The following is a 24,801-nucleotide window of genomic DNA, read 5'->3' as shown; positions in this document are numbered from 1 at the left end:
TTTATTTTTTAACGCATTTATGGAACACGTTGGACTTTTTTATTGTATCCAAAGTCTATAAGATTTCGAAGTGAAAAGAATACAACTTTATATCTTTGTTTTGTTTATAAGGATCTTCTACGTATAAACAACATCAACGAAAGTCTCATACGACTACGTTGTAATTCTATAGACCCAAATACAATAAGAGATAAATGTAAGTACATTAGGCTTATGAATTTCATTTTTATGAAAAAATTCTACGCTATATAAAATTGTTGAATCGATATTAATGTTATCACCATCTTTATATCGTAATGACTAGCGCTTATTTTTCGTCGAACATGTCTTGATGCAAAATTTATCAATTTTAGGAAAACGTTTTTGTCGATATGTCGAAAATTGTCTGTTATCGGAGTCTATACTGCTTATACGAATGCGCAGGGATATTTTAGTATTCTGCAATCGGAAATAATCTATAGGACAGTTATTTTTTATTATTTTTCTTCAATTCGCGTTTTGAGTATTCAAAATAAATGACTTTTCGATTACTTTATCACGAGCTGATCCTATTACATTGTTTAAAATCTTTTAGTATACTATTTGCAGATCGCGTACTAACCACTGTACACAAATGTTTCTTGTTGTCGCGCTAAATATATTTACATTTTTATTAATCTATCATCACTAAGATCGAAAATTGTGAAGTTTTTTGTGGTAAATATTTTGGTTTCCATTATTATAATCTAATCTAATCTGATCATTTTTTCATTCTCCTTTTCTTTCCATATTTAATGTTACATGAAAAACTTTTTGATTATTCGAATGTGCGTTCATTTTCTAAAGGTATCGATATTTTTGTTTATCGTTATTATCAAACATTTGTTCTAAAATTTGAATTACTTTATTTTTTAAAATTCACAGATTAAGAGCTAACTAAAGGTCCGACTTCGATCTATCATCAAAAATATTCTGAATAACGTTTGTTGATGAAATTCATCGCTGGCAAATAATTGTAATTTCAGCGCAAGCTTCTATGTGATATATCATAATTGCGATCCACCGCCCCGAACACGATTACAAAGATTATCTCGATTGCCTAGGCTTAGCGCGGTGGATTGAAGAAGCTTATATCATTTCGTAATTAAAAGCATCAGTGAAACGTTAAGTTCATTTAATCTTAAGTTATGTGATAATAATCTTTTGTATTATATTTATACTTTGTAAAGCTGTCTTTGGAGTAATATTCGAAAAGAGCCTTGAATTATCTTTGATTGAAATAACCTGATTCTGCGAGTTTTCAAAATAACAAAACTTATTTTCATACTTTGCTCAGAGTACATTATATAATTATATTAAAAATAATCGAGCTTTATATTTCAGTGGTACACCTCGTGGACAAACTTTGTTCCTCGATCTCAAAACGACGACGTTTTCTTCCTTACGCCACGACGATCCGCTAATACGTATTAGGCTGTACGTGTGAAAGCTTAGAAGCTCTCGTAGATGCCGGGATCGCGATCGAGATCGAAGAGCTCGAGGTCGTTGCTGCTACCGCCGCCGCCGCCGCCGGGCCGCTGCGGCCTCAGGCCGACGCAGTCGTGGGGCGCGCACTCGATTCTGCCCTGCTGGCCGCAGCTGCACTCGACGCAGTTGCCCGTCGTGTGCGGCAGCACCTCGCCGGCCCGATACGTTCTTCCTGTTGATGAGAGAGAGAGAAAAAAAGAATCAATGATTGTTGTTTTTTTGTTTTTTTTTTCAAAATTATCGAGAGAGCAAAAAGTTTCAATGACAACGTAGTAACTTATTTTCGCCTGTTTGCCTTTCGCTGCTCGGTTACTCTATATGTACAATACTCATTATTATTATTATTCGTAATAATGACGCGATCGCCGGGGCGAAATTTTCCGCGCTCGACAGAATAAACCGAAAGCAGCTCGTAGGGAAAGTTTAATCCGACAACTTTTATTCGGCTCGAGGGAGATTATAAGTGGAGCTTATAATATGCTACTATATATAAAAGGAACACGAGGCACAAAAGTGCGTATGTGTGTGTCTGCGAGGGCGTAAAAATCACGAAAAATTTTAAAATCGCCTCGCAGCTGAGCTCGGAGACAGGACGGCAGCGGGGCACACGTTTATAAACTTTCGACTCGATCGTATATCGCATCCTCCGGGCTTATATATATACGCTATATATATATATATATATTCGAGCTACGAGGGCATGTAATATACGTCTCCGACGCAAAAGGCTTTGGCCCCTCGAGGCAGTAAACAAGAGGGAAGCTCCGACAGACAGACAGGTCCTTCATTAGGGCTCGTGTTAATTTCTCGAACTAAGGATCTACGCGTGGGTATATATATGTGTGTGTGTGTGTGTCTTGCTTTCAAGACAAAGTAAGGGAGACCTCCTATATGCGTTAGGATGTATAAACTTTTACCCATGACGAGACACGTCGCTGGTGTTTTGGCCGTCGTTGACGCTGCCGCTGCAGCCGTGGAATTCTCGACCTCGGGCGAGGAGGCAACCGCTGCTTTGGCTTTATCGTCCTTTTTGGCCTCGTCTTCCTCGTCCTCATCAACGTCGTCTGGCTCGTAGCTGTCGTCCTCCTCGGCGTCGTCTTGGTCGTCTTCGTCATCGTCGTCGTCGTCGTCGTCGTCATTCACCTCGTCCTCCATCGATGAATCTGTCGGATGATTGATCTACGAAATATCAAAATCAAAATCATATCCCTTCTGTATACTATATATAAACTAAAAATAAAAAAGGAAGATGGATCACATTCTGTTGTTGTTGCTGCTGCTGCGCAGATTGATAGGCCTCTTGCGGCTGCTCTGATACCGACCCCGAGTAATCCTGATCATCGTCCTCGTCTATCCAGGCATTGTTGTTCTCCGTCGTGGCTTTGCGGGTCGAAGGCAAGGGCGGCGATTCGGTCGATAGCGTTAGAGGCGCGTCACTGCTGCTGCGCTGAGCCGTTTGCCACCAGCAGTAAACCTCGCCGGCCACGCACAGGCAGTGCGAGTTCAGGTCGAACGACGGTATCTGTATCGAGTCGGATCATACGTGCACGAAGATTCGTGTAGTAGAATGCAAAGAGCGAATTGTTACGGTAAAAAAAATATGAGATAATTATACAAGAACTGACCGTCTGACTGTGCGAGTAGGCTTTGTTGCGGACGATGCACTTCTTGGAGAACGTCGTCTCCTCGCTGCTCTCGGCGTCGATGTCGTTGTCGTCGCGCATGGGTATGTCCACCTCGCCGATCAGCACCTCGCTCGAGCTGCGTCCCGGCGCTGAAACACGAAGGTCGATCGAAACGTTAAAATAAAGGGCAAAGAGATTATACAGCTTTATTTTTTTGCAATTAAATAAAATCGACGAATGAAAATTCGAAATCGTTCGATTATAACGTGACAGCTAATATACGTAATAATACACTTGAATCATGTATAATAGAAGCTCGTATGCGCTTTGATACCTGGGCATCGAATTAATCGAGCTCATTACGCTTACTCGGCATTATACGCGGTGCATATCGGATCGTTCGGGGCGAGCGATATATATAACATACACTGGAAATCGCATTATCATTTGACGTTAACGACGAGCTACGATGTTAATTTTCTCGAGTACGTATCTAATATATCCTCGCTAAAAATGCGATAATCGCTAAATATGACAGGGTACACGAGCTGGAGCATTAGTAGATTGTAGATGCCTGTAATTCCATGTGTCAATTTATCTTGTTCCGGTCGTAGTTGCATCCGTCCATGAAAAAGCGATCGATTGTAGAATTGTGTATTTGTGCAAAAAAAAAAAAAAATCGGTGGTCAATTGGAAAATTGATAGATGATCTTCTAATGAACTTCACCGGATGTATGATTAATTGAAATGTTTAGAGTGTTAGATGAGTAATAAGCAGGATCAGAATTTTTGATGTGGCTTTGCTCTGAATTTTGAGATTCTGTCAATAGATCATTCGATTTAAAAGTTAATTTTTTTCAAAGAAAATTAATATGTAATTAGCTATACTTTTGGATCAATTTTTTGTTTTTATGAACCCGTTTTACACTTATTGTTATTTTTACAGTTATTAACATATTATCTTTATTGTAATATTGTAATGAATTAAATAACAACACCAATAGATAAAGTAAATTTTGCAGATACTAATTCAGATTTTTATTTTGATCATGAGTACATAAGTAACATAATGTTTTCAAATAATGGCGAAGAACAAAAAATCAAAGTGTACCATAAATAATTATGACATTTTTAGACATAAATTATTAATATCATGAGAGTTCGAGAATCCACTGATATTTTACATAATTAACATCCACTTTGCCTTTTCTCTCAAACGAGTCATATTATATTTATCAGCTATTTCCATATTCTCAATCCCATTTTTAGGGGATAAATTGGAGATCAGTATATCCTCGCAATGTTCTTTCAACCACTTTATCTGATATTTTTCATCGGCCATTAAAATTTCATCAATCAAAGAAAATTCTCGAGTTTCAATTCTACGGTACACTATGTATCGCACAATTTCAACTGCAGCCTCGTAATTAACATCTCTCATATCATAATATTGGCTTAAATTATTATCGTCGAACATTTTTTTGAATACTGGACTGAACTTGACGAGTAAACCTTTAGACGCCGTTATTATTTTTTCAGAAGCTGTTACCAGACCTACGATAGCGATATGCTCGTGAAAAAACGCGTCTTCGTCGAACTCCAGTTCTGGTACTTCATCCTCTTCGGCGGTTTCGTTGTTCAATGAGTTTTGCGCATTTCCCGTGGCGATCGTTAATTGACAGTGAATAGTTACAGTACCTGCGGATGAACAGAATTCGTTCATAACACGAGTGTCAATATCGAAAATCTTTTTCAAACTCGAGCCATGAAACGTGTGGCCGTCCATCGCGCGGTGAACGCACTCGTCATCCCTCATGATCGATATCTTGTATGAACTTTTCATTTTTGCATTTGTCTTCACGCAAAGTAGATACAAATGAATTTTATCGGTAGTGGCATCCTTGCGTTTGTTCAGCTTGAATTGAAACTGCGCTCGATGATCGTTACCGATCTCGAATATCGGCGACTCAATTTTTCTTTCCTCTACTTCCAAAACCAGTAAATAATCACTTATCACCCACGTAAAATCGTAGCTCTCTTTATTGATCTTAGTGTAGCCTATGATTTTATTATCGTTTGACATTTTGGAAAAATAGCGAAAAGGCACACTTATTTTCACTTCTGATTTGTATCGCACGCACAAAATACTCGGCAATGTAGATGTGTCGACGACAATACATAGGCTACGACTGACGGTTATACTTCGTACTCGAATCAAGACTGCGTATCGCAACATGATCTGTGCGTTCTAAAACGCACAGATCGAACGGGTCCTTTGTTTCGAATCGAAGTCGGCGTCGCGATTCGCAAGTCTCGGGTGACGCCGCAGGAACGTCGCAGAGCTGAGTAGTCAAGCAATACGTGAGGTTTGCCGTGGGTCAGGCTTACATTTCACGAAGTGACAACAATAATAATGGTATTCATATAGCTCACATAAAAATCTCGACGCGGCTTTACTCGAAAAAGACTCGCACATGCAAGCATGCCTGCCTCACGCTGTTATATTTACTTAGGCTTGCCGCTACCGCGAAGCGATTTAATCGTGTATCAGTTAAAAAGCGTTCGAGCTCACGATTATGTGTTATTTTTTATGTATGATCTCGGTTCGCTTAAAAATTTATTACTGTACTCAATCGATTCAAAAAAATCATTCGTCTCTTGGGTGTAAAAATTCGATTATCGCTAAATATGACAGGGTACACGAGCTGGAGCATTGTAGACGTCTGTAATTCCATGCGCCAATTTATTTTCTTCCGGCTGTAGTTGCACATGTCTATACAAAAAGCAATCGATTGTAGAATTGTGTATTTGTACAAAAAAAATCGTCGGTTAATTAAAAAATTGATAGATGCTCATCTAATGAACTACACCGAATGTATAATTAATTGAAATGTTTAGGGCGTTAGATGAAGAATTAGCAGGACTTAAATTTGTACAAAAATTAAATTTAAATGATTTTAATTTTTAATTTTAAAAATTTTCACCCCGACGAATGCGAATTTCATACAGATTTATGTGTACATTATAAATTATGTACAAATTTGACCTGTATATGAATGGGATGATGAAGTTGCAAATAATTTATTATAGTGTGCTATGAAAGTATCACTTGCTCACGTATTTTCATATCCAGTGACGTATGATAACGTATAATAATCTCAGAAATGTTCTAGACATTTTAAATAAGTAGCACCCAGTTTACTCGATGAACAAAAAACTCGATTCAATGAACCACCGCTTACGTCTCGGAGTCTCGTTCGAAGTCAAGTTATATGTGAGAAAGGCAAACGTTTGCAGAGGATCATGCGGGGGTGCCGCCCCAATTACCTGAGCAAAATCCGCTTAATATAATCTCGCCAACGAGATTTTGGGCTGCACCTGCGACATCCTCCAATGAAGTGAGGTGCTTAAATATCGAAATACACGAGAGGACAAATAATTATCCTTAGAAGCTCGAAGTTTGGTGTACAGTAATTTTCTTGCTCAATTCCGAGGGAATCAAGCCTATTCAACTAATAAGACGTAATTTTTTCATGTAGCTTTGCTGTAAATTTTGAGATTTAAATAGATTTGATAAGATTTAAAGAGTTTTTTTTTTTGAAGAAAATTAATATTTCATTAGCTATACTTTTAAATCATAATTGTTCTGTTTATAAACCCGTTTTATCTCATTCTTTTACAATTAATAGAATATTTCTAAGGTTATAATATTGTAATGGGTTGGATAATAATAACATCAATAGATAAAGAACATTTTGCTGATACTAATAGAGATTTTTATTTTGATCATGATAATAGTCAATAACAAACAATTGAAGTGAATCATTAATATTTTGAGAGTTGGAGAATCGACTGTATGGTTTTACATAATTAGCGTGACGTAGCTAGCATAAGCAATGCCCTTTCTCTCAAACGAGGCAAATCGTATTTATCAGCTAATACGATATTATCGAGTCTGTTTTTAGGACATAAATCGGAGATCAGTATATCTTCGCACTTTTGTTTCAACCCTTTAATCTGATACTTGCTATCGGCCGCCAAAATTGTATCCATCAAGGAAAATTCTCGAGACTCAATTCGACCTGTGCTCATGTATCGCAGCATCTCCATTGCAGCCTTGTAACTAACATTTTTCATATCAATATATATATAATGGCTTTTGCCATGGTCCATCATTTCTTTGAATACTGCACTTGATTTAGCGAGTATACTCCTAGGCGCTGCTAGTTTTTTTTCAGACGCAGTCAGCAGAACGACCGTACCGCGTTGCTCGTCACGAAGCTCGTCTTCAACGGACTTCGGTTTTGCTACTTCATTCGCTTCGACGGTTTCGTTGTTCATCAATGAGTTTTGCGTACTTTCCGTGGCGATCGTTAATTGACAGTGAATCGTTACAGTACCCGTAGACGAACAGAATTCGTTCATAGCACAAGTGTCAACATCGAAAATCTTTTTCAAACCCAAGCCGGTAAACGTGTGGCCGTCCATCGCGCGGTGAACGATCACGTCGCCCCTCATGACCGATATCTTGTATGAACTTTTCATTTTTGCATTTGTCTTCACGCAAAGTAGATACAAATGAATTTTATCGGTAGTGGCATCCTTGCATTTTTTCAGCTTGAATTGAAACTGCGCTTGATGATCGTTACCGATGTCGAATATCGGCGACTCGATTTTTCCTTCCTCTACTTCCAAAACTAGTAAATAATCACTTATCACCCACGTAAAATCGTAGCTCTCTTTATTGATCTTCGTGTAGCCTATGATTTTATTGTCGTTGGACAGTTTAGTGTAGCCTATGATTTTATGATCGTTGGACATTTTGTACGTTGGAAAAGTTGCGAATTGGTACACTTATTTTCACTCGAGACTTCAATCACACACACGAAATACTCGGCAATATAAATGTATCCACGACAATTCATAGGCTACGACTGTCGACAACTCAAGTCAACGCGCTGTGTATCGCAACGCGAGCTGTGCGTTCTAAAGTGCGCAGATCGAACGGGTCCTTTGTTTCGAATCGAAATCGGCGTTGCGATTCGCAAGTCTCGGGTAACGCGACAGGAACGTCGCAGAGCTGAGTAGTCAAGCAAGCCGCGTAAAAGTCGTGAGGTCTGCCGGCAGTTTCATACATGGGGCATAACATCAATATAGCGTATAGTACAGGTCATGCGTGAATTGATGAAGCGACAATAATAATAATATAATATATACGAGCGAGCATAAGCAGACTGAGCCCCTACTTCGTGAAATTAGAAAATAGAGCATAGACCATACAAAAATTTCAACGAGGCACTGTGTATCTCAATGAATGCCTTGCACATGCAAGCCTGCCTCGCGCTGTTATGGTAGCTATACTTATGCGAGCTTACCGCCGTACCGCGAAACGATACAGTCGAGCAGTAAAATGTTTTCGAGCCCACGGTCGTATTAAGTTTATCACTGCACCTAATCGATTCAAAGAAATCATTCGTCTCTTGGGTGTTATAAAAAAATGATATTTTAGACGGACCAACTTGAACTATTAAGAGACTGAATATTTTTTGTACTGAAATTTTTTTCTATGAAATCATAATTGAGCAAAACTTTCATTGCAACAACTTCATTTTAGTTGCTGATGAGCAAAAGTCTCCAAGACATTTTATATCATAATTTTACAATAAACAACAAATGTTTGGAAAAAATGTGAAAATACTTTCATGAAAAGATTAATCTTAATAAGCCATCAATACTCATACTCATATCATACATGTAATAAATTAACGTAGAATAATTATGTTTTTACAAACAATAGTATGTGTAGTTGGGTTTTTTCTTCGTGATTATATGTTAAATATTCCACATAATCGTGATCCACCTTAAAACGAGATTTTTGATTGATTCTTATTATTATTCGATGATTGAATAATTTAGAGGCTTACTAATTCATCAAGATACTTTGAAAGTAAGATTCAAGTTTATTATAAAAAATGACTGCGGTTAAATTAAAAACAATATTTTTGAGTTCTAAAAACAACACAAGAAAGAGATCATATTCTTTTGTGTATATACTAACACATTTAATGACATTAATATTTTGGTACATGCACTGACGATAATGAACTTCTACCACAAGTCAGTAAAATGTATATTTAATTTTATTATAATATGATGGATTGAATAACGACAAGGACAGTTGACATATATTTTGCTGATGCCAACTCAGATTTTTATTCTAATTATAGTACAAAAAGAGCATTCTTTTTTCAAATTATAATGAATGCAATACTTTATATTATATTCGCTTAACGCTAAAAAATTCAATAAAATCTTAATATCGCTGGATAATCACTTTGACAGAAATTGTGCCATACTCAGAATCATTGAACCTACTTCATCAGAGTTGGAAGATTGGCTGATATTATTTTTCACAAAATCAACAGCTTTTTTTTTTAAACTTTTCATGCTATATTTATCAGCAACTTGAAGAATATCTACAGCATTCTTAGATGACATCTTAGAGCTTAATATTTTCTCGCACTCATTTTTCAACTCATCCATTTGATACTTGTCACCGGCCGCTACGAGGTTAATAATCAAAGAAATGTCGCTATTTTCAATCCTACCCGTGTAGATGAACCGCAGCATCTCGATTGCAGCTTCATAACTAATATCTACCATATCAACCAATTGACTTTTGTTTTCCAACATATCATGACTGAACATAGCATTAAATACTGGACTTGCAGTGACGAGCAGAACTCTATGCGCAGGGATTTCCTTCCCACACGCAGAACGCAGCTTCACATCACTCAATATTTCATCAAGAAATACTGATTGGAACTTCGGCACTTGAAGTTTTAGTACTTTATTTTTATCATCGCATTCATAGTTTTGGGAGATCGCATGATATCCTAAGATAATTGAGAATTCACAGCGAAAAGTTATAGTACCGCTGGATGAAATGAATTTTTTCGACCCTTCAGAGTCAAGTTTGAAAATTAGCGCAGTAGAATTAGATTCATATGTAAAATTACCCGTGCTAACAATTGGCTGATCCTTGATAACTGATATCTTGTACTTGCATGGTAGTTCTATATTTCTCTTTAAACAGAATAAACTTAAATCCCCATATGAAGAATGTGAGTTGCCAATCCTTTCAGAAAATTGTAAATAAAACTTCAATTCTTTATTACTCCCGACATTGAAAATTGGCGACGACATTCTTGATGCACCCGTTAACGAAAGCTGTGATGGCCAATTATCAATCACCCACGTAAATACGAATTCTTCTTTATTAATTTTCGTGTGATATTTAGTTTCATTGACAGACATTTTACACGCACAAAATGTAGGGCACTGTATACATGCGAACACGATATTCAGCTGACTAAGACTGACCGTTGAAGAAGTCAAGACTCGTATCACCACACGAGCGTTTTGAAACTGATCAAAAGGATCCTTTGTTTGAATGAACTGTTTACGTCGGGACGCGACTCGCGAGACTCGAGCAGCGCCGTAACGTCGCTTAAATAGCGAACTACTGGAGAAACTGCAGAGTCGAGTTTCGATCATAACAAAACATTCATTTCTCCAGCGCAACTAAAGAAACACCTTTCACGTATATTTAGTAAAAAATCACGAAATAATATCATTAATTTTCTATAAAAAAATAAAATTACGGTAATTCCGTCACGATGCGTGAACGCACGATTTTGTATAATGATTTCAAAGCACAGAAAAAAAAATGTTTAAAATATTCAAAACTCCACACAACAAAACATACATTTTCATTGAGCATCAATAAGTATGTGGAAAATATATCAAGTGAACGTAGTATGATCGTCACATTAGCGCCAGGTAAAAAAAACATTTCAAGATAAGGTGCCTAATGTCTTTAGAATTTAGCAGTTGGCGCGTCGTTTTTCGCAACTCAAGCCACCAAAGCTAAGAAAATATCTACTTCCGCGGCATTGCACACTACATACACAGTCAAATATTAAGATTTACCTCGTTTTTCATTTCAACCAAAATCATCGAAAATATTGTGGGCTCACGTCTACGGATTTTTTTCGTGATCATATTATTTCGTGCGTACCAACACATCTCACAAAATATATATTTGTTTTTATAGTATTGTAATGAATTGAATAAATACAAGGATAGTTCTAGTATATTTCGCTGATGCCAGCAGAGATTTTTATTTCGATCTAGAGTACAAAAATAGCATTATTATGTTAAATTAAAATGAATTCAAACAATTACATTCTATTGGCTTAATTATAATTCAAAAGTTTAATCAAATCTTGAAATCGGTTGAAATCACTTGGATAGAAATTGTGCCATACTCAGAATCATCGAGCCTACTTCGTCAGAGTTCGAAGATTGGTTGATATTATGCTTTACAAAATCAACAGCTTGTTTTTTTAAACTTTTCATGCTATATTTATCGGCAACTTGAAGAATATCTACAGCATTCTTAGATGACATCTTAGAGCTTAATATTTTCTCGCACTCATTTTTCAAGTCTTCAAGTTGATATTTGTCAGCTGCCGCCAAAAGCTCAATCGTCAAAGAAATTTCACGAGTTTCAACGCCACCTGTGTACATGTATCGCAGCATCTCAATTGCAGTTTCATAAGTAATATCCACCATATCAACTGATTGGCTTTTGTTTTCTAGCATGGCATGGCTGAACATGGCATCGAACACGGGACTGGCAGTGGCGAGCACGACTCTATGGGCTGGGATTTCTTTTCCACGCGAGGTTCTTAGCAACACATCACTGAATTTTTCGTTGAGAAACACCGAATCGAACTTCGGTAACTGACGTTTCGGTGCTTCGTGCGTTTTTACGGGTTCACAGTTCAACGATTTCTTATGTTTATTCGTGAATAGTGAGAATTCGCAGCGAAAAATTAAATCACCCGTGGACGAAATGAATTTTTTCAGTTCCTCAATCCGAACTCTAAAAATCCGACCGCTTTCAAATGGCTTTCTATATGTACAATCATTCGAATAGGTGTTAACACTCTGACCATCCTTGATAACTAATATGGTATACTTGCATGGTAATTCTGTATTTCCCTTTAAACAGTATAGCCATAATTCTGCAATATGCCCAGCATCCCATTCATATATTTCAGAGAATTTCAATTGGAACTGTAATTGGTTATTACTACCGACATTGTATATTGGTGATGAAACTTGTGTATCTTTCCTGTTCCAAGACGCTGGCCAATTACTTATCACCCACGTATGTTCGAATTCTTCTTCATTGATTTGCGTATAATATACAGTTTTATTGGCAGACATTTTACACGCACAAAACGCTGGACTTTAGATATTCTGTGGTTACGATATAGTCAACTGACTAAGACTAAATATATCGTCACTTATACACTCTACAAATGATCAAAAAGTCCCTTTGTTCGAATGAACTGTCTGCTGCGACGCGTTCCAACTTGAAAGTTGAAAGACTCGTCTCACTCGAATCTTGTGACTTGAGGCGAGTGCGAGTCGAATAGCGTCGTAAGCGTCGCTTAGCGGACGATTCGAGAAATTATGCATCACCACCGCTCCTACAAAGCCAGCGAAAACAATCAATTAAAATTTTTTTAACGAAAATTTTTCTTGTTTTTTTTTTCGTGTCCTCGAATACTATCACCGCCAATTAAACATTGTCAGCAATAATAATTACAATACAAATAATGCCAAAGAAAAGTATTATTTTTCAAAAGTTGTTCGTAAAGACTATTACTACTAAATTGATCGCTGCAAATAGTTAAATCGAATTAACCTTGTTTGGTACGAATGTTTCTTATCTCGTATAATTTTTTTGCGTTGCACATAATGCGGGAGTGGTTTTTTTCTCTGACATTTCTTATAGAGACATTTTTTTAAATTTTCGATAGTGATAGTTTTTTGTTAACAAAAAATAATAATTTAAGTTTTTGTCGTGACATTTATCGAAAAGATATGTTAATTCGTCGCATTTATACATGAGCGGTACATTTTTCCAGCGACAATATAAGTGTCGACCAAAACAAATATATCATTCATTATTCTCCAGCGAAATGAAAAAAAATTAAATTATCGGATGTATCCTTGTATGATATTAGATCTGACTACTGTGCACCATTGTGTTAATATTGCCGGACACCTTACACACACGAGCACGCCCTACTTTTCTATGTTTACTTTTTTCTCGCGTGTCGAATCTAATATTACTCAAGTGCGTATATTATAACAATAACACGAAATGATTTTATTAGTTACCTATAAAAAATTAAAGATGCAGATATTCTGTCACAAAAACTGTATTTACAGCATCGATGAAAATATCGCTGTATCAATGCCATCTCACCAAGTTCATTATGTCAGTAAATCGTATTTGTTTTTGATTGAATAACGACACGCATATAGGTAAAGTATACTTTATTGATTTCAGCTGGGATTTTTAATCAGATCTCTATAGTACAAAAGTAGCATTATTTCTTCACAGTAAACAGTGGCTAGCAAGTAACTAACAAGAAATTGTGTTATAATACATTTTAGTTTCGTTAAAATTAAAATCACTTGGAACATACTGAGAATCGTATTCCTCGCTTCAACTGTAACTGAACATACATTAGCAAAAAGATTCTCTTATGAAAACCAACCATACGGCTTTCTTCAAACTTCTCATGCGACATTCATTTATTGGCTATGTATTTAAAATGTATAAAAATCGCGCCCATACCAGCCCAAGTAAGCCCATCGATCAGAAAACTATATTCTCGGACAATTTCTCGGTTAATTACCGAGTTATCGTTATGCGAATGTCGTAAAAAGCTCGCTAATTTGCGCTTTAAAGCGAGACCCGGCCGGTTATATCGACCGTACACACATATCTCAATATCTACACAAACACACACAGAGCAAAACCTCCGCGCGGGTAGATTAGAAACGTGCTTTTGTATATAATTGACGTCCGGATTTCGAAGCGAGCGCAAGAGAGAAGCTGGCCCCCCCGATAGGAATCTCCGGAGGCGCGCAATTTCCACCCTCTTGTGTGTTACGTGTGTGTGTGTGTGTATGTGTCGCGCGCGCAATTTATGCACGATGTTATAATATAAACCGAGCGCAAATATGTGTGTGTGTACACGATATAGTTTCGAACGACTGCAGTTTCCACACAGCTGTATGTGTGCATAACGCTTATATACGCTTATATACGTATAGCTAAATGATTCGACGACAAGCGTCGAACTCGACTCGCGCAGTCGGGGGCTTGTACATATACAGCGCTGCAGCTCTATAAACTTAGTCGCTCGGTATCTCGTTATCTCTCTCTCTCTCTCTCTCTCTCTCTCGGTTTACTATATTAATTGTGCAAAGGCAGCAGCAGCAGCAGCAGCAGCAGTTCTGAGTATTTCAATGCGAGCCGATGGATCGTCGTCGTCGTGCAAGCTCGCCCGAGCTTTCGGGCTGCGTATGTATAATAAACGCGAATGGCCGAATTATCAAGCGTTAATATCATAACTTATTTCCGAGCAAATAAAGCTTGATGTGATTTCGACGACATATATATACGTGTATAATATACGAGTGCTCGACTCGCTCGAAATAATGTATATCGTTTTGATTTTACGCCGCACCTCGATGATGATTCGATATCAGTAACGGAATAATTAGCGAAGAGTTTCACGGGCCATTGGATCCGTGCGCGTGTCTAATTTCATTCGCCTCGTTATATACGTATGTACTTTTGTTTACGAGACGTCGAATGAGAATATAATGTATTCCAGTTGTGTATGCATTTTATTACGATGATATCGAAGCTCTCGTATAGGAAGAAGAAAAAAGTCAATTAATTTTCCATCGATTCGTGGCTCTTGAAATAAGCGTGCTCTACAAGACCGTAAGAATGAATACGCGACTCGCGCGGCCAGGCGCGTATTTCATGCATATTCACGGCGACGAACGAGTAAGAAATGAAGTCAAGTGCATAGCGACGACGACGAATGGAGGACCTGAAACTCGAGTGGCGCACTTCTTTACCACCGAGCAAATGTGATGAGGCATGCCTAAGTAAATTACGCCGAGAGTACACTGTGATATTCTATTTTTAAACTTTTCTTCTTCTTATTCTAGGGTCTGAGGTCTTGAAGAAGATACTTTGAATTTTCAACCGGGATTCGTATACGTGAATTATCTATGATCGTGCATACGAGTGTACGAGATAAACGTCGGGATATTCGAAATGAAATGTCGCGTATGACTTTTACAGAATTGTCAGATTAGTTTTTTTTTTTTTCATTACGTTAATATTTCTAGTTAAATAAACGAGTGCAAAATCCACTATAATTAACAACGAACTTATCAGGATAAAGCGTTCGAATCGCGCTGCGGAGGTAAATGATGCAAAGCTCTGTATCGATGAGCCAAATGGAGTACGCTCGATTAAGAGACACTTCTTTCTCTTCGATTTTTCCAATTATTGCACAATGAAGCGCGCCGCGCGCTCGTATGCATGGCACGGTCAAACAATCGATTCCGCGCTTCATTATCACACTCGATCGGAAAAGCGAGTCCGAAGATGCATCGAATACAATAATGATGTTAACAGCCGGATGAAAAAAAAATGGATTAATTTCTTTCGCTCGGAGAGCATTCGCGATGATGTTGCTTTCGGTTTTGTTCTTTTAGAGTTATGGTATTGCAATAGACGAGGAAATTTTCATTTAGAATTATTATTTTTCACGATATGCATCGATTTTAAAACTCATATTACACAAGGAAACAATCGAGATATTGTTTTCGAATTTATCAAATGATTAATACGTATTTGAAGGTTTAGGCAGTCGATCAATAGACTGTTTTTGTAGTATGCGGGTGAAAGGGCCAAACACTTGACCTTGGAAATTAATGACGTTAATTCATTATCAATTTTTAAAAATGCCGATAAAATAAGTAGCTAAATAATATAACGCGTATCGATAATTGGATTGCGACAAATCAATTTATTACGTTAAGCAATTTTCAAATGATGGATAAATATAATAAGTAAATTCGATATTTTAAAAAGCTTTTATTTAAATTTTCAGATCATTTCGAGAGAAATTCTGCCATACCGAGAATTATCGTACTCGCATCATCGGAAACGGCGGGTTTATTTATGCAGCGTTTAACTAAATGTATCGCATCTTTTTTCAAACCACTCATATCGTATTTATCGGCAATCGTGAGAACTTCAATGGCATTTCCGGACGATAAATTGGTGGACAATATTTTTTCACATTTATCTTTCAACTCTTGAAGTTGATATTTGTCAGCGGCTGCCAGAAGGTCGATGGTCAAGGAAATTTCCTCATTTTCCACTCTACCCGTGTAGACGTATCGCAGCATCTCAACCGCAGCTTCGTGACTAATGTCAACCATATCGACCGAGTTGCTTTTGTTTTCCAACATGTCGAGGCTGAACATGGCCTTGAACACTGGACTCGCGTTAGCGAGCACGACTTTATGGGCTGGAATTTCTTTTCCGCACGCAACTCGTAGCTTGACGTCGCTCAAATTTTCATTGAGAAATATCCAGTCGAAATTATATTTAGATGCTACCGCATGATTCGCAACGGTGGATTCGTACTTCAAGGAGTTTTTCTGATCCCCCGTGACAACTTCCAATTCGCAGAGAATAGTCAACGCACCCGTAGGCAATACGAATCTATGCAGTTTGTCTGCGGCAAGGTTAAAAATCACATTTTCGCTTTTAGACGTAGAAAATGTACAATGATCCGCGTGGGTTTCCGGAGATTTTCCATCTCGAATAACTGATATCTTGTACTCGCATGGTGTTATTTTATTATTTTTAACGACGTGCATAAGAGATAAACGCCTAGTCAATGTCCTTATGAACTTGCGGTACTTGTCAAGTTCATCAACAAAGCTTTTCTTGAGTTCCAATTGAAACTCTATTTTATCGTCACTATTGACACTAAATAGTGGCGATCTTATTTTACCGTCTCCTTTTTCCAAAATCAATATGTAATCGCTTATTACCCATCTAAAATTGACTGACTCTTTTTCAATTAGCGAATAGCCTGTTAAGACCGTTTCGTCGCTTGACATTTTTCACACTTTGGACAACGATTATTAGTTAGCACGCCAATCTTCAGACTCGGACTAATCGAACCGACGCACGAGTTTACGTATTTATATTAAATACAAAGACAGACTTTGGATAACGGAACTCTTTATTTGTTTAAATGAAGCCTTGTTTGTGAGCTGGAATGATTGGAGGAAAAAATAGGCTAGGATTTTAATAGCTTACTTCAGCACGAGCAAGCCGAAGTTTACAGCCATTTGAAATTTGACACTGTTCAAATTTTAAATTTCTCGACTTTTTTGTTCATAGATTTTTTCGCTCAGCAGAGATATAATCAGTCCGTCAGCGAATTTGTAAATAATCTTTTTCTAACGCGTGCTTGATCAACTCGGAGTCGTGGATCATTTCGTGAGGTTTATTAAAAATCTAGTAGCCAACTCAATGCTTACCTCATTAATAGTTCCAAACAAAACGTAAAAAAATTTTTTAAGTCGATCATTGCATTAATAAATGCACCGAAATTAGTAATTAGCAATCGTTTAGTTACAAAGGTACAATGATAGTTGAACGCTCGAGGTTCAGGCAATACACGATTTTTTCAACAGAATTTTTATTTATTCTAAAAAAACATGTGAATGAGTATCTATGAGTAATTTGGTGCTAGAGCAAATGCATTTTCAGTTCAAATTTCTACTCGATTTATTGCAAGCAAAAACTTTGATACTGTCGGCAAATTTGATTATTGTCCACATTTCTGTTCGCATTTTTCGCCCGTGTCACATTTACAACCTTCGTGTACTTTTTTTTGGTGTGAGAGCAATTGTGCTTTTTGTCCATATTTCTTCTCGCATTTATCGCACGGGAAATCTTTGCGACCCTCGTGTACTGTTCTTTGGTGTCTGATCAAATCGGATTTCATTCCAAATTTCTTCTCGCACTTGTCGCATTTGTAACCTTCGCGACCTTCATGGGCTGTTCTTACGTGCATAAATAAGCTCCATTTAAATCCAAATTTCCTCTCGCACTTGTCACATGCGAAATCTTTGCAACCCTCGTGGACTGCTTTCATGTGCAAGAGCAAATTACTTTTCTGTCCAAATTTTTTATCGCAATACCCGCATGTATAATCTTTGCGACCGTCGTGGATTGTCTTGTGGTGCCTCAATAAATCTGATTTATATCCAAATTTCTTCTCGCATTTTTCGCATGGGTAATCTTTACGACCTTCGTGGACTGTATTTTGGTGGAAAAGCAAATGCCCTTTTTGGGTAAATTTCTTCTCGCATTTATCACATGCAAAATCTTTGCGACCCTCGTGAACGGTTTTTTGGTGTCTAATCAAAACACTTGGCATTCCAAATTTTTGTTCGCATCTGTCGCATGCAAAATCTCTCCGACCTTCATGGATATTTCTTTGGTGCAAAAGCAAATGATGATTAAGTCCAAATTTTTTCTCGCACTTATCACATGCGAAATCTCTCCGACTTTCATGGACTGTCCTTTGGTGAACCATCAGATGCCCTTTTTGTCCAAATTTACTTTCACATGTGTCGCATGCGAAATCTCTATGACTTTGTTGGATTGTTTTTTGGTGCAAGGGCAAATCTGATTTTTTTCCGAATTTCTTCTCGCACTTGTCATATAATTGATCTTCGCGATTGTCGTGTACTTTATTTATATGTAAGAGCAAACTATGTTTGTTTCTAAATCTCTTGGCGCACTTTTCACATAAGAAATCTTTAAAAACCTCGTGGAATATTTTTTTGTGCTTAAGTAAACTGGATTTGTTTTCAAATTTCTTCTCGCACTTGCTGCATGTGAAATTTTCGCGATATTTATGTATTAATTTTTGGTGCGTAAATAAACTTGATTTTTTTACAAATTTCTTCCCGCACTGGTCGCATGCAAAATCGTTCTGACCTTTGTGTTCTGATATTTGGTATCTGCTTAAATGACTTCGGAACTTAAATTTTTTCTCGCACTTGTCGCATGAGTAATCTTTTTTTTCAATGTCTCGGTGGGTTATCATGCTTGATTTAAGTGTAAATGCTTCCTGACAAATGTCACCAACGTTTTGTTTGTCGTCTAAAACAACAACTTCGTCAACACTTAAACTATCTTTTGAAATGATTTCCTCGGATTTCTTCTCACTTTTATCCATTTTGGTGCCTGAATTAAACTATTGATTCTTCCATTTAATGCCACGGAAATTGAATAAGTAAAATTGATCTTTTGATGTTCAATCGGAAAAGACAACATTGAAACTAATTTGTTTTTACTATGAACATTGATCAGTGTTCGTGGAACTATTTCAAAATCAATTATGATTATATTGTTTACAATTAAAGTACCGATTCATATTTTTACACACTGTTCTTACAACATGTGGAACAATACAAAATTACACCTTAACGATGATTATTTCGAAGATATTTTTAACTTTTCAATTAAGCAGTGGACATCTTTTTATTCAGAAAGTTGCAAAACAAAGAATTTAAAAAATGTGTAAATTAAAATAGAGTTGGAGTTGTTTAAGGAGGTTCGGGAGTCTCAGCGAAATGCAGCCAAATTTTTAAAACACGTTTAATTGCTTTGAAACTTTATAATATGAATGTTAATATCAAAATACAACTTTTCACCGCAAAATTTTGTTAAAATGATGAAAAAATTTTTTGACCATTTAACATGGTTTCTTACGAGAAATCATGAATTTTCGCTTTCAATGAGCATAAACATAATGTAAAAAAACAAAAACTAAATAGAAAAAAATACGTACATGTAGGAAATTTAATAAGGAATAATTTGACTGCAAAAAGAAGTTCATCGACCGTTTAGTTATCGAGAAATATATTGTTATGTGTAAAAATTCGTGGGTCATTTGTGCGTACCCTAACCAACAAATGAGCTAGAACAACAAAAATATGTGCTCATTCGACTCTAATGACAAATAGAGTATTGTTTTAAGCCTAAAACATCGAAAAAAACTCATCAAAATGATTGAATTATTAATAATAGCTATAATTGTGTGCCAGCTCATTGAAAAAACCTACAATTTCGTGTTATTTCGAAGTTGGCAGCGCTGAAAATTTAACATTGGAAGTATAGGAGCCCCTCGCGTCCCGCTTCGTCCCCCTCTTAGACTCCCGAACCTCCTTAAAATAAATTTTTGAAAATGTTGTCACATTTAAATGTTTGAATATTTTTTTTAGAAATTTTAAGACCAACTGTTGCCTTGATATCATAAAAACTTATTTCGGGATTATGCTTCAAGCTAGCTAAAGAGCAATTGAATGAGTTTTAAGCTTTTTTAACATTTCAGAAGGGTATATTTAATCAAAACTAATTATGGCAATAATTTTATAATTTTTTTTATTTTAAAATTTAACTTAAGTGTGTCTCCATAAATTTTCGAACATTTACCAACAAAAGTCGGTGCTGTATTAAAAGCACCTTTCTTTTCCTGCGCTGATCATTATAATGCATGAAAATGTTCACATTACATAAATAGGAAATTGAATAAGTTTGAAGGCGGCCCTAGTAACTTTTGATGGCTGCACAGCTTTTCGGCTTTCTTGCTTGGAATACGAGAGCTCAGTTTGCATTTTTACTGGCCTACGGTGCGAAGAGCAGCGAGTCAGCTCGTTGACCTCGTTTCGCTTCTAAAACTCGTCTCGTCACTAAAGAACCTCAAGCTATCCTTTACCCTCGCATCTACCTGTGAATGCTTCTTGAGAAAATAACTACCGATCATCGATGCCGCTTGCACCGATCATTCATAAAGTGGCTTTTTCGAGGATTCGTAGCTTAAACGCCGTGCAGACGAGAAAACATCCAAATGACATTGCTGCATTCGTGATTTATGCTTTTTCTCACTTCCATCCGAAATCATTGAATTTTTTTATTCAACACCACCTAATTTAACTTCAATTATCGTACTTAATTAGGATTGACGTACAATTTAATGTATTCGATCATCTTCTGATGTGAAAATTGAGAATTCACAGCGAAAAGTTAGAGTACGCGTCGACGAAATATATTTATTCCATTCTCCAGAAGGAAATTTGAAAATTTGATAGGAGTTCAAAGCCGTAAAATATCTCCAATCATTCGAAAAGGTGTCAATAATTTGGTCATCCTTGATAATTGATATCTTGAACTTGCATGGTAATTCTGTATTGCTCTTCAAGCAGTCTAGATCTAATTCATCGTGTCGATCATAATATTCATAGATGTTGTAACATTTCAATTGAAACCGAAATTCTTCGTTACTACCGACATCGAATATTGGCGATGGTATTGTTGCATTTCTCTCGTCCCAAGGCATTGGCCAATCATCAATCACCCACGTAAATAAACATTCTTCTTTGACAGACATTTTGCACGCACAAAACTTTGGGCACTAGATGTATTATGTGCACACGATAGCCGGATGACTTATAAACTGACCGTTGCACAAATTAAAATGAGACTCTTAATTGATATCTTATCAATTTTCACATTTCACAGTTGACATTGTCGAGTCTCAGGTAGAAACTCGAGTTTCAAGTAGAATAAAAGATAAAAAGCCCAAACAAACCGATAAATCTCGTAAAATCATCTTGAAATGCATCGGGGCAATTCACGTAGAGTGAAGTATTTTCGAAAAGTATCTCCCGGTCCAAAGGCGGGAAATACCCCCTTCTCTAAGTTCTCGTCTGCACCCGCCACCGAGTGGAAATTCAATTATCGGCCATAAGCTCGTTCGTTAGCGAATTAGTCGCGGAAATAGCCACGAAGCAATTCATATGGACCTGTCGAACGACGAGTCCGCAGAGCTCGAGCAATATATATAATCTATTACGCTGCTTGAATTTTGATGACGCCCAACCGCGCCCTCGCGTAATTGCCACTATTCAATTATTTCTGTAAGACCGATAAATTTTCGATTCGTCGAAATCCGTCGAAAGTTCAAAACGTTGCGATGTTTTCGATGCACTCGACAAAAAATTAAACTTCATTTATTCTCGAGATGACAAAATTCATAATCCAAGGGCGAGTCGCAAAAAAGAAAACGCGATCGAGTCATCGCGGCAAGTTTTTGCATCCTTTTAGTTCGACGCTTCCGCGCGGCAACGAACAAACAAGAGTCGTTAACGAATCGCTGTTACGCGACACCCTCGTCGTCGCGTCCTATACACTTTGACGCGCGTTTACAAACACTTGCGGGCGGCGGGCGGGCAGTATAATATATATATGCGTATCCATTATGCATTTTCCCTAAGTGATTTAGCAGCTGCCAGGCGGATATCGATCCGCCGATATATAATATACGTATAGGGCACGTTTCGAAAATGAAGTTTTCCGCGTCGCGCTGTTTGCGCTGGAAAATTAAATCAGCCTATGCGCGCGATATGTCTATGCATATATCTCGCTATCGTCGCGAACGCTGCCGAGCGCGACGCGATAATATTCGTTCGAACCGTCCAAATACTCGATCGAGTGGAATTAACATCTGATATTCAATTCTGCCCTCTCGCATAAGTACGAGATATTTTATCGTATCGCATGAGTGCGAACGCATACAGGAGGACGGATAATCGATCGAGTCGCGCGCGCGAATGCGAAAACTAGGAATCGTGTAACAAGGTCACAGCAGTCCGCCTTCGCCCTGCATATATATGCACATATATATGTGTACTCGTACTGTGCCTCCCTGTCCGCGATGCACGAGCCGTATCAGCCGTGTGTATCATCGTTATTATTGTTATTATTATGTATACAGGTGGCTCGTTTGCGATGTCTTCCTCTAATTGGCCGTGTCCTCGCTTCGCATATCGATCGCGATCACAAATTGTAATCGCAACGAGTTTTCTAAAAGCTCGGAATGATGAATTTTTGCCGAGTTCAATCGCGATAAAACGCGAACCTTCAACGATAATATAGGCCTGACGCATAAATGTATAAATTCGAAGGCTCTCGAGTTTATCTCTCGGTAATGTGCTCGTATGTATATACTTCGATACCGATGGCGCGTACTGATATACGACGATGAAGTCTTGTTCTATTGTTTCAATGTTTCGATTATTGAAGTATAATCTATGAGGAGTCGATTGCGAAGTAAGCATTACGGAGACCAAAGTCGCCTATATGGAGGCTCTTTGCGGTTCGTTATCACGCGAGTGAACGTATAAGCTCTCAGTGACGGCTTAATCGTTATGAGCTCACTTATTATCGGAAAGAGATGCATGAAATTTATGTACGTGAGTGTACTAGGAAGAGGCCGCGAATATATTGCTAAAGAGCTTTAAAAAATAAAATCAATCTTATAATTTTGACGAACTGTACTAATTAGATGAGACTGTTCTATCATGAAAGAAACAGGATTTACAACAATTTTTTTCACCTTTTTTAGATCTTAGCTTCGATTTAAATTAAACTTTCTCCTTTTTCGTTAAAAGCGATAAAACGAACATTTTCGAAAAATCAAAAACAAACCATATTTGATTTCAAGGATGCAACTCTGAAAACAATCGACGAAAGGTTTAAAAAAACGTTACATTTCAAAATAAACTACAATTATAAAAAAAACTTTTTCTTAATTTTTTCGATGCTGTAGCTAGAAATAGTACTTTACGATACTGGTGGCATGAGTAACACTTTTTGGCACGGCGTAGTTTAGGGCCTGAGCGCAGCGAGGGTCCTAATAGCTGGGCCGAAAAGTGTCCCCATGGCACGAGTATCGTATAACATTTTATAGCACTGTGCTAAGTTCACATTTATGCCCGGTTTGCCGATGCATAAGTCGCACTTTCTGGTAACGCGAAGTGAGGTTAGCACACGAGAGCACACGAAGCGCAGCGGTGCCAGAATGTGCGACTTATGCCACCGAAATATTGCAATATTACAAATATTGGACACATTTTACTTGTTTTTTTCATTTTACACAATTCTCAAAGAGATGACGATAACATATATATTCGTTGCCAACAAGGAAGGATGAAAACAAGAAGATCATGAAAGATTTTTAATTAAAGCAAATCAATGGATTTAATTTTTTCGTAACGTTTATTTATTCGATTGATATTATGAAAATATACAACCATACAAAATACTAAATAAATTCTTCATTTCCGCTCTAAACTTTGAGCCACATGCGCCAAACAAACACGATACATATCTTCGTTTTTCAGATTTGTCAGAATCATTTCGCAGCACTCGAGTGGCAATCGACGATGAATCAGCAGGTACAGACACTCCACGGTACAACAAGTAAAAAAACGCGTCGACATCATCTCGCACAGATGAAGTATGCATGCCCGTCTGTGCTTGTTGGACAGAATCATCCAGAAATTAAGGTTGTGCGATAATTTGTGATAATCCATGAAACTCAGTAATTTCGCCGCCTGTCTGGGTGGAACCTGGAGCAGATGATGGAGCGACAGGTTCGGCCTCACCCACATTGTCGTCGCTTGTCGGACGAACGACTCGTCGCTGCACCAAGATTTGTCGACGTCGGTCGTTTTCTCGATCAATCCGTAATCGACAAAAAATTTCATGATCGCTATGGCATCCAGGCGGTCGAATTCGTATCCTTGTCTCTCGAGTATTTCAACGGTGGCG

At 37.5% G+C, this 24,801-nt stretch overlaps 3 protein-coding genes across 3 annotated transcripts; all 3 read right to left on the bottom strand.

Moving 5' to 3' along the window:
* On the bottom strand, positions 1-10,536 carry LOC106659917 (protein SET-like). The gene is made up of 5 exons (XM_023457908.1): positions 10,151-10,536; positions 3,132-3,280; positions 2,765-3,028; positions 2,424-2,685; positions 1-1,678 (listed from the first exon to the last, which is right to left on the bottom strand). Exons 1-5 carry the CDS (start codon positions 10,446-10,448, stop codon positions 1,470-1,472), a joined length of 1,182 nt encoding a protein of 393 aa, XP_023313676.1. The 5' UTR covers positions 10,449-10,536; the 3' UTR covers positions 1-1,469.
* Positions 10,537-11,310: 774 nt separating this feature from the next.
* On the bottom strand, positions 11,311-12,588 carry LOC106659916 (speckle-type POZ protein A-like). Its single transcript, XM_014382684.2, has one exon. The coding sequence runs from the start codon at positions 12,426-12,428 to the stop codon at positions 11,436-11,438; it is 993 nt and encodes a 330-aa protein (XP_014238170.1). The 5' UTR covers positions 12,429-12,588; the 3' UTR covers positions 11,311-11,435.
* Positions 12,589-16,202: 3,614 nt separating this feature from the next.
* Positions 16,203-17,225, bottom strand: LOC111693369 (protein roadkill-like). The gene has a single exon (XM_023457859.1). The coding sequence runs from the start codon at positions 17,223-17,225 to the stop codon at positions 16,203-16,205; it is 1,023 nt and encodes a 340-aa protein (XP_023313627.1).
* Between the last annotated feature and the right edge of the window lie 7,576 nt (positions 17,226-24,801).

The sequence above is a fragment of the Trichogramma pretiosum genome, unplaced genomic scaffold, assembly GCF_000599845.2.
Source record: "Trichogramma pretiosum strain Unisexual culture from Peru unplaced genomic scaffold, Tpre_2.0 scaffold21, whole genome shotgun sequence".
Lineage (NCBI taxonomy): Eukaryota > Metazoa > Arthropoda > Insecta > Hymenoptera > Trichogrammatidae > Trichogramma > Trichogramma pretiosum.
The sequence above is the reverse complement of the archived record's forward strand: the minus strand, read 5'-3'. Positions and strand labels throughout refer to the sequence as shown.